At 40.4% G+C, this 8,994-nt stretch overlaps 1 protein-coding gene across 2 annotated transcripts; it reads right to left on the reverse strand.

The window, feature by feature from the left end:
• Window positions 1-212: 212 nt before the first annotated feature.
• On the reverse strand, window positions 213-8,972 carry tbx3a (T-box transcription factor 3a). 2 transcript variants are annotated; one of them, XM_015027567.1, is made up of 7 exons: window positions 8,460-8,972; window positions 7,367-7,634; window positions 6,811-6,957; window positions 5,503-5,579; window positions 5,017-5,174; window positions 2,893-3,518; window positions 213-1,832 (listed from the first exon to the last, which is right to left on the reverse strand). In XM_015027567.1, exons 1-7 carry the CDS (start codon window positions 8,849-8,851, stop codon window positions 1,389-1,391), a joined length of 2,112 nt encoding a protein of 703 aa, XP_014883053.1. In that variant the 5' UTR covers window positions 8,852-8,972; the 3' UTR covers window positions 213-1,388. The 2 variants fall into 2 exon arrangements, with proteins under 2 accessions (XP_014883053.1, XP_014883052.1); XM_015027566.1 differs by having other exon boundaries at window positions 7,352-7,634.
• Between the last annotated feature and the right edge of the window lie 22 nt (window positions 8,973-8,994).

Raw genomic sequence — 8,994 nt, forward strand, 5'->3', positions numbered from 1 at the left:
AGGCGCACACCATTGCAAAAACAGCATTTCAATATTTTTTATTGAAACTTTCAAGAACACAATGTCGATGATGTAAACTAGACATAACTCCAATACAACGTAACCCACAGACAACTTAAGGAACACACACACACAAAAAAAACAAAACAAACAAAAAAAAAACACACAGAGAGAAAACCTTCATATTTTCGATTATGCGGCACTTTTTTTTAAAAGAAAAAAGAGATTTTTCTTAAAAAAATAAACAAGAGAGAAATAAATTCACTTTTGTCACACTTCAACGACACTTCTCAAAGACAAAAAAAGAAGAAAAAAAGTGTTTTATTTTCAAGCCATTGGTGCAGTGCGTTGTCGCTTTTCCATTCGCTTTAAACAGTAGCACTTCACACACAAGGACAGGTGAAAATACAATGGCACATTAGTGTGAATAACTATCTCTCTGTGAGGATGTTTTTTTAAGGGGGGTGGGATATGAAGTCCGTGTTTTAAAGGGAAATATAAATGCAGATAGGGTAATAGTCCACAAACTGTCTTTACACAGGTATATCAACAATAAATTAAGAACAGATCCCTAGAAACAAACTACTCCGTTGTATTTACACGCAATAACAATATCAAATAATTACATAAATATCTTATATATCCCTATTTACATCAATGAGCAATACTACCATTCATCTTTTTTTATTTTTTTCAATATTTACTTAAAATTTCTGTTTCCCTTAATTCCGCATGCTTGCGCCTTAATTTTGTCCCGGAGCACCATTCTTTCACTAGACCTTCCCCAGCTGAAATAATTAGAAGAAACTCATTTTTAATTCCTAATCTAATTAAAAGAAAAAAAAAGTAAGGGAAATTAATTCATAAAAAAAAAAGTCGGATTTTAATTTTCGAGGGCATGCATCAATCGCTCAATCTATGAATTCATGGCGTACGAGAAAATACAGCAGTATTTTTATATATATTTAAAAAAAAAGGTAGGTCAAAACGGTCGTGAATAAGTCAATTCAATTCAGAGTGCATATTTTTCTTAAGAGTTACAGGAGACAGGACACAGCAGCAACTTCTCCGTAATCTGTACAATTAACACCCATGCCAGCGTTTCAGTTTCAATACTTGTACGGTATTCAAATGTCAGAAAACAGGAAAAAAAATAAGAGTAGCTTAAATTAACGAAAATTGAAAAAAAGCCGAGAAGGAGATAGAAATATACATTTTAGATGTGTAATAAACAAAGTGCATTTCAGAAACTAAAAGCTTTTAGTTTGTATTTTTTTATTTTTATTTTTTCTATTAAAAACCTGCATGAGTCTTCATCACCGTCATGACGGTTCACTTTTCCTGACAGCAACCAGAGGAGCAGCAGGTGGGCTGTGGGTGTGGAGGGGCTAAGGAGATCCGCTCCTGGGCCTGTCCTGACTGGACTCCAGTCCGCTCACCAGGCGCTGGATGCTCTGCAGCTCGTTGGCAGCGTCCTTCTCCGCGCAGGCCTTCGGGGACGCGGAGGGTATCCCAGAGGAGTGGCTGGTCACCTCCGAGGTGGAGTCCAGGGTGACCGCGGGGCTGGCCGGAACCAGCCCGTCCGCTTTCAGCTCGGGCCCACCACCGCCTCCTGCGCCGGTGGGCATGGGGGGCACGGCGGTGGTGAGCAGCGTGCTGTCCGGCACCGTCATGGGGAGGGAGTATGGGCTGTACCTGAGGCGGGGGCGCACCGCGTTCAGAAACGGGTGTCGGTGCACCGAGGACGAGGCAGCGGACGAGGCGGCGGCCGCTGCTGCCATGTAGGTGTAGGGATACGGGAACAAACTGCCGAACGGTGACATGGCGAGGCCCTGCGGATAAACCGAAACTGCGTGTCAAACAAGAAAGCTAGGTGGATCCAAAGAGAATATGTGCCAATTCTTCTTCTTATTTGCTGAAAACTGTCTGGTTTTCTTAAATCCTCTCCATGCAGCAAATATATACTTTTAGCTTCCACGTAAACATATTTTTTTCCTTGTTTGCTTTACGCATTTGTAATGCAAATATATATATAAAAAAAATCTCAGCCCATTCTCCGAGATTCCAGTAAAGCTGCAGCTATCGCGATTGTTTGACAAGGAATCGGAGAAAGACAAATTTATTGCCCTTTAAAACATGACGATGTTTCCTTTTCCCAGCTGACGATGCATTTTAATGCACCATTCCCCAGCTCTAGTACCCTGAATTAATAAGCATATGCATGTATATTTCTTCCATAGCCATGTTTCAAAAAAATTAAATTCTAGCGAAAAATCAAAAGTAAGAGTTCTGACCAAAATATGCCAACAAAAGGTTTTCTAAGTCAGTCCTTTCAACCAGAGACATAGACTAAAACCTTTCTGACGTTACACAACAAACAAATTACAAAAAAAAAAAAAAAAAATGCATTGCTGTCGTATTCTGTCCTTGCAACTTAGGCATAGAGGAGTATGGTGGCCACGCAATGTGAATGGAAAATTTGCTGTCCTAGGCCATGAGATATTTCACCTGTTGCACAGCTGATCTGATTGAAATTAATAAGTTGCTGATAAATCATTTTAATAGAATTTATGTAATGAATGCATACAATTATGTGTTAGAATTTGTGGAAAAAACACAACACAAAATGTATAATAATAATAATAATAATAATAATAATAATAATAATAATGTGAAAGACTAAATAGACTCACTGCACTCATGGATCTAACGGTATCAAATTTAATCTGTTATGTTTTAGCTGCTGCAAAAATCCTTGAGTTAAACTAGAAGTGTTAAACTGTCTAACGCACCACTATTGGCCTCCATGGATGACGGTTTGCTGAGCTGCAGGAAAAAAAAAAAAAAACCCAAAAAACTCCCAAGTTCCCAATCAAAGAAAATATGTTTTACCTGTGATGCCAGGACATGCTGCTGCAGGTGAAAGGGCAGGCCCGGTGCCCCTGTCAAGCTCTGTGGAGGGGATGCCATGCTGGCTGTGTCCATGGTGCTCACCCCTCCCGAAGACACCGCTGCTAGTAAGGGTCCCATTCCAGCGGCCATGTTCGAGAACGCGCCCCCCATGTTGAACTGACCGGGGTGCAAGAGGAATGGATGCGCACTCCCCAGATGATTGAAAAACTGCTGTCCTGTCAGGCCCGGCGGAAATCCAAAGTTATGCAAGTGGTTGTGGCCCATGTGCGCGCTGTCAGTTTGAACAGTCAAAGGCATGAAGCTGTCCTTGCTTATCGACCTACATTCGTCTGTTTTGGACTGGTCCAGACTCGGACTCTTGAGTTCTTCCCCAGAACGCGTGGTGCTGGAGATGACGGTGATGGGACTCTGCCGAGAGTCCGCCTGACTTTTCTCAGTTCTCCGGCCCGTGGAGTCGCTGCTACTGAAGGGATGTCCCTTAGCCGGGCTGGCCTCGTGATCCTTTCCATCCCCCGTGGTGGTGGAGATCTTACTGGAGTCCGGACCGTCTTTATGGTTGCCATCCTTGCTCTCGTCGTCACTGTCCTCCTCGCTGTCACAGAAATCTGTGGGAGAATGAGCAGAACGTTGCATTACTGCTGACTCGGCAAAGGGCAATGGGGCACTTCCACAGAGTTTGTGATGGACGATCACCTGAAGCTCAGTGCTAATAGCTGGAGCAGCACACCAACGCCAAAAACCAGAACACAATTTCAGGAGTTTTATTTGGTATGCTATGCTGTCCTATACTAAAACGTGGAAGCTAAGGTACAATAATCATAAAAAAGATTGATTGTTCAAGTTTTTTTGGAAAAAAAAAAGATTTAGTTAAACTTTACTTCTTGTTGCTGTCATGAACTGTGTTGGTCCATGTTTTTTTTTTTTTTTTTTTTTTTTAAATTTGTTGGGTTAGCACATTTTTTTTAAAATGTTAGCTAAATTTAACATTCCTAATTTTAAAATACAAACACAGTTAATTTTTTTTTTTCATTTATATGTGTAATCATTTAATTATGTTCATATTTAACTTAGGTTATTTTAAACAACCAGACTCGCTTAGTTTTGAAACTATTTTGAAAATTATTTTTGCTAAGATACTGGGTGTCTTAGCAATATCCATCACTGCTATGTTAATGATGGATATTAAAAACATGAACTGAAGGGCCAAACTAAAATGACACTAAATAAATAAATAAATACATAAATAAATAAATCAGGCCAATACTGATTCCTGGTTTCCTTTAAGATCAGCCCTACTGATTCTGATGTTGACTCCAAAGAGCCATAACACATAAAAGACTAGCTTCTTTGATAAAAGTAAATTCTGAATCAAAAAATAAATTGACATTGAGAATTTCCCCTTTTAGCCATCAATGTACCTCAATCTTTACCTGGTTTTAATAAAGTAAAAGAAAAGTGAGTGTTTCAAAGTAGCTGTAGAGTGAAAATGGTGGGACTTATTAGATTTGATACATTTAAAGGAATGGGATTGGTCAAATTATTAAGTATTCAATATGAAAAATCAACCAAAACTATAATCTGATAATTATCTCTGGGCTGGTTCATTTCTACTTGCAAATCATTGTTCCTCTCTTTATTTCATAATTATAAAAATATGCTTTACACTTAGGGCTGTCTGTCCCCCACCACGAGGAAAAGAACATTTATCAGTAAACACACTATTATGCACTGAGCATAATGCTATTTCTAATAAGGTTAAATGGGCTTTTTGAATGGATTTTTGCAGAATAGTCTAAAACCAAGTTAAACACGTCATTAGATGAGTATATATATATATATATATATATATATATATATATATATATATATATATATATATATGTATATATGTATATTTATTTATTTATTTATTTATTTTTACTGATGATCATTATACATTTCCAATAAACAGCCAGAACCTTATCTGTTGCAAGCACAAACCAACTCAATTACAATGAGCTTATGGTCACTAATTGAGACAAGGCATTAGTAAACAGTATAAATCTTCCTATATTGCTAATTTTATGGCTTGTGACGAGAGCTGTGAGCAGCGGTGGGGCCTACCTTTCAGGTGTGGGGGGCCCACTGTGGACACGGCGGGAGATGAGGCCTGGCCGAAACACTTAAAGGAAGCCTGCTCGCCTGAGGAGTCATCCGAAGCGCCGTTTTCCTTTTTCTGCTGCTCCTCGTAGGATCGCATAGACTGCAGAGCCAGCTGTTTCCTGCCCACAAGTGTCCAGGTTATTACAGGTGGCGCCGGTCACACGGCTCTCACTCAGAAGCAAGCATCAGGATAAACCCCACAGATCCAGAGGAAACTTGTTTGGGCAAATATTACTTTCCCGGTGTTACAGAGGTTAAGACGTTCAGAATTAGCGTTTAAATGAAAGTGAGACAAGACGGGGACTCCCCGGGGGGTTAATGTGGAAGCTTAGACGCATGGTTTAATCCACCATGATCCCCCTCTCTTTTTTGGGGTAAAGGGTCTTTTTTCCCCCCCCCCCCCCCTCCTCTCTTTTTGATTAATGTATATTTCCCCTCCTGGCTTACCTTTTTTCCCGTCTCCCATTGCCGGTGTCACGGAATCCTTTGGCAAATGGGTTATGGTCGATTTTCAGCTGGGTTATCTGAAAGAAGCAAAGTCGTGTGTTCATGTTAACATAGAAAGCAAAGCGACAACTTTCATAAAACAACACCAGACAGAATCCACGATTGGCCGAAGGCATAAGCGTACTTTGGGACTGCTTACAGTTCCCCTGCTCACCTGGGGGGACGTGAGGGGGTGGAGGAGAAACTGAATTTGCACCTGATTTGCATTTACTAAAGGAAACCTTTGTGGTTTAAAAGTTATATGACGGGACCAATCATCTATACTCATTTGGATATAATTTCACAGTTTTTGCTGCTTGTGTCTGAGCTGGGAATATTTTTAATGCACGTTAAGTGTTTGTAAAAGACTAGCTGCCAAAACCGCGTCGTTCAAACTTCCATACAGTGGAATGTAGAATTCAATAAATAAATAAATAAATAAGAATAAAAGTAGTGCTTAGGACGACGTAAAACCTTGGCGGCTTTTGCAGGAAAGAAAAAAGAAAAGCAAAAACAATATATAAGTACATGCGTGCGTAAGAGCGCATAAAATGCACGGTTTGGCCCGCTTTGCCCCTTCTCCGTGTGTTTGTAGCTTTTATGAAAAATTATTCCCCCGCAGCTATTGGTTAAAGGAGGTCAGAGTTGCGGTGCCAAAAGGTTTTCCAACAATTCACAAAACTGCTGAGATGATATGCTGGTTGGTTTTGCGCTGCGTGTTTTTTTGAGAATACAATGTTACCAATGCAGCACGGTCTGTCAAAAGTGCCTCTCCCTTTTCTTCTCTCCCACTGAAGTCCCCCCTTTCTTCTTTTTCGTCATTTCCAACCCCCTGCCCTGTTAGCTCTGCACACACACGCACACACACGTACGCACACACTCGCTTAAATACGCTAACAGAGCGAGAAAAAGGCTGAGCCACAGCCAAATCCTTTCCACGTGATTAAATAAATGAAAGGTAACCTGTATATAACATTCCTCAGAATTATTACTTTCCTACCACAAACTGCACCCCTCCACGCTACATTTTCGCCCCCCCCACCCCACACACATATGCACACAACTACAGTCACAGCTCTCTGCATCAAACAAATCTGTCGTCTTCCATATTTTATGACAACAAAGCGACACAAAGCGAGAAAGAAATCTCGTCTGACGAGCACTGGATAATCGGAAGACACACTTTAATGATCTGATCGGGACTGTGCAACGATAACTGAACAACTAAATAAAAATAAAAAATAAAATAAGAAAACCTGCTGATCTTACCTTGTCATTTTGGTAAGCAGTCACGGCTATGAAGTCCGTTTCGGGGAACACGTAGGTCCTGAAAGTGCTATACGGGAGCTTGAGGATGTCGTTGGCTCTCACGATATGAAAACGAGGCTGATATTTGTGCATGGAATTGAGTATGGTCTGCAAAACCAGAAATAACACACACAGGCACGCACGCACACACACACACACACACACGCACAGACACACAAGCACACACATCGTCAGGAGAATCTGAGCATAGGAAGTCCAATGTAAATTGAGCAAAATCTCAGTTTTGAGGAAATAAAAACAGTGAGCGCATTCGGTGAAAATAAGGACTTGAAAAGTGATTCCTTTCGAAGCCCAACATATTCAGTGAATTTTTTAAAAAAATACAAATTAATAAAATATTAAAAACATAAAATATGACAAATCATGAAAATGTTAAGGCATGAAAAAAAAGTTTATATGATTTGTTTATGCATTCTACAACACGCGCATTTACACATAAAAAAAGAGAGAGTAATTTGATAAATAGTAAAAATTGACATACATTAGTTGAACTTACAAATCCATGCTTGTCGGAGATGTTGTTTGTCAGCTTGAGCTTGTGGAAGTTCACCACTTTCGACATCCACTGTTCACCCGTGGCGGGGCTGTCCGGGTGGATGTACATCCTCTTTGGCATCTCGGGGTCGGCCTTCCCCGCCACCATCCAGCGGGAGTTGTGGAACTTGTACCTGCAGTCGTCAGCTGCGACGATGTCCATCAAGAGGATATACTTGGCCTTCTTGTCCAGACCAGTGCACCTCACTTTGAACGGAGGAAACATCCGCCTGGAAATAAATCAAAGCGATTAGAAATATATATATAGATAAACATATCTAATCACAGAAACTGGATTTCATTTTTGCACGTGACTTTGCGTTTTGCAAGTCTAATCCAAATCTATCAGCGTAACAATTAAAGTCCTGTGCTGTCATAAGTCTTAATGAATTCATCCCTTCTCAAAGCACAACATACCCACAACAGAAATTTAAATACTGAAGGAATGTTGCTTTGATTTTTTATTGCCACTTAAGGCCTTCGCACACACACACACACACACACACGTAGAGACACAAAGCTTTTGCACGCTGTCACGACCACGATGACTAAGAAAATTCTGCTGGAGTTTGACGCACAAAAAAAACCATTAGCATTTAAATGAAGAGCTGTGAAAGACAGAATGCAGGTTTTCATAAATTAAGTTGAAAATGATTGTACATAAATTCTATAGGAGTCGCGTGTATATGTGTATATTTTTTTAATAAATATTTGCTATTATGAATAAAGTTTTTAGTGAGCAAACTAAAAATCTCCCACTTCATTCATAAATTAAGCTGCTGCTTTACTGGGGACCAAAACAAATGTTAAAGCTTATCATTTGGAGACCTAATTGTCAGAGTTTATAGTGAAAACAATCTAAAGGTCGTGATTGCATGTCATTTGTGTGGAAATTACAACAGTTTGAATCCTGTAACAAAAAAAAGAAAGAAAAATGTTAAAGTGCGCTGTGTAAAAAAATTACAGACTACATCTTTAAAATATCGTGAGAAATATGAGTTTTAATAATAATGATAGCAGTAACAATAATGATAATAATAAAAAGAATATTGCACCTTCCGGATTTAGTGATCACCATCTCCGTGCCTTTTTTGTGGAAGAGTTCCCAGAGCTCCTTGGCTTCCAGGTGAACTTTGGGGTCGTCCTCCACCTCCTCCTCGGGCTCCAGAGTCTTCAGAGGCCTCAGGTGAGCGGCCGCGGCTTGGTGCCCCAGCGAGGAGAAGTGCAGGCCGGTGTCGGCGGCTCCCATCAGCTGGTCCATAATCGGCTTCCCCAGGGCGCCCGGTAGAGACAGGGAACCGCTGGGAGGGAGCGCCAGGGCCGGGAAGAAAGGCGGCTGGTGACCCAGCATCGCGCTCATGGCAAATTCCGGACCCCGGTGAGGTATAAACGGATGATATGCCATACTTGATCCCTGTATGACTGGATCTCTCATCAGGAAGTTCATCCAAGTGCAGGCAGCAAATAGGGTTGGTACAGAGAAAGGCGATATTTCTTGAAATATCTTTGAGTGAGAGGAGCAGCAAGTTGAAAAAAAAAAAAAAAAAATATATATATATATATATATATATATATATGTAGATATATATC

Source organism: Poecilia latipinna, unplaced genomic scaffold, assembly GCF_001443285.1.
Source record: "Poecilia latipinna isolate Pla-1442-1.1 unplaced genomic scaffold, P_latipinna-1.0 Scaffold103, whole genome shotgun sequence".
Classification (NCBI taxonomy): domain Eukaryota; kingdom Metazoa; phylum Chordata; class Actinopteri; order Cyprinodontiformes; family Poeciliidae; genus Poecilia; species Poecilia latipinna.

What these genes read in the sequence shown, in the direction of transcription:
- tbx3a (XM_015027566.1), bottom strand. Translation starts at nt 8,851, where the DNA reads ATGAACTTCCTGATGAGAGATCCAGTCATACAGGGATCAAGTATGGCA. An exon ending in GTGATCACTAAATCCGGAAG is followed by an intron (nt 7,635 to 8,459) that starts GTGCAATATTCT and finishes ATTTATTTCCAG; the next exon opens with GCGGATGTTTCCTCCGTTCA. An exon ending in GGGCCCCCCACACCTGAAAG is followed by an intron (nt 3,519 to 5,016) that starts GTAGGCCCCACC and finishes ATTCTCCCACAG; the next exon opens with ATTTCTGTGACAGCGAGGAG.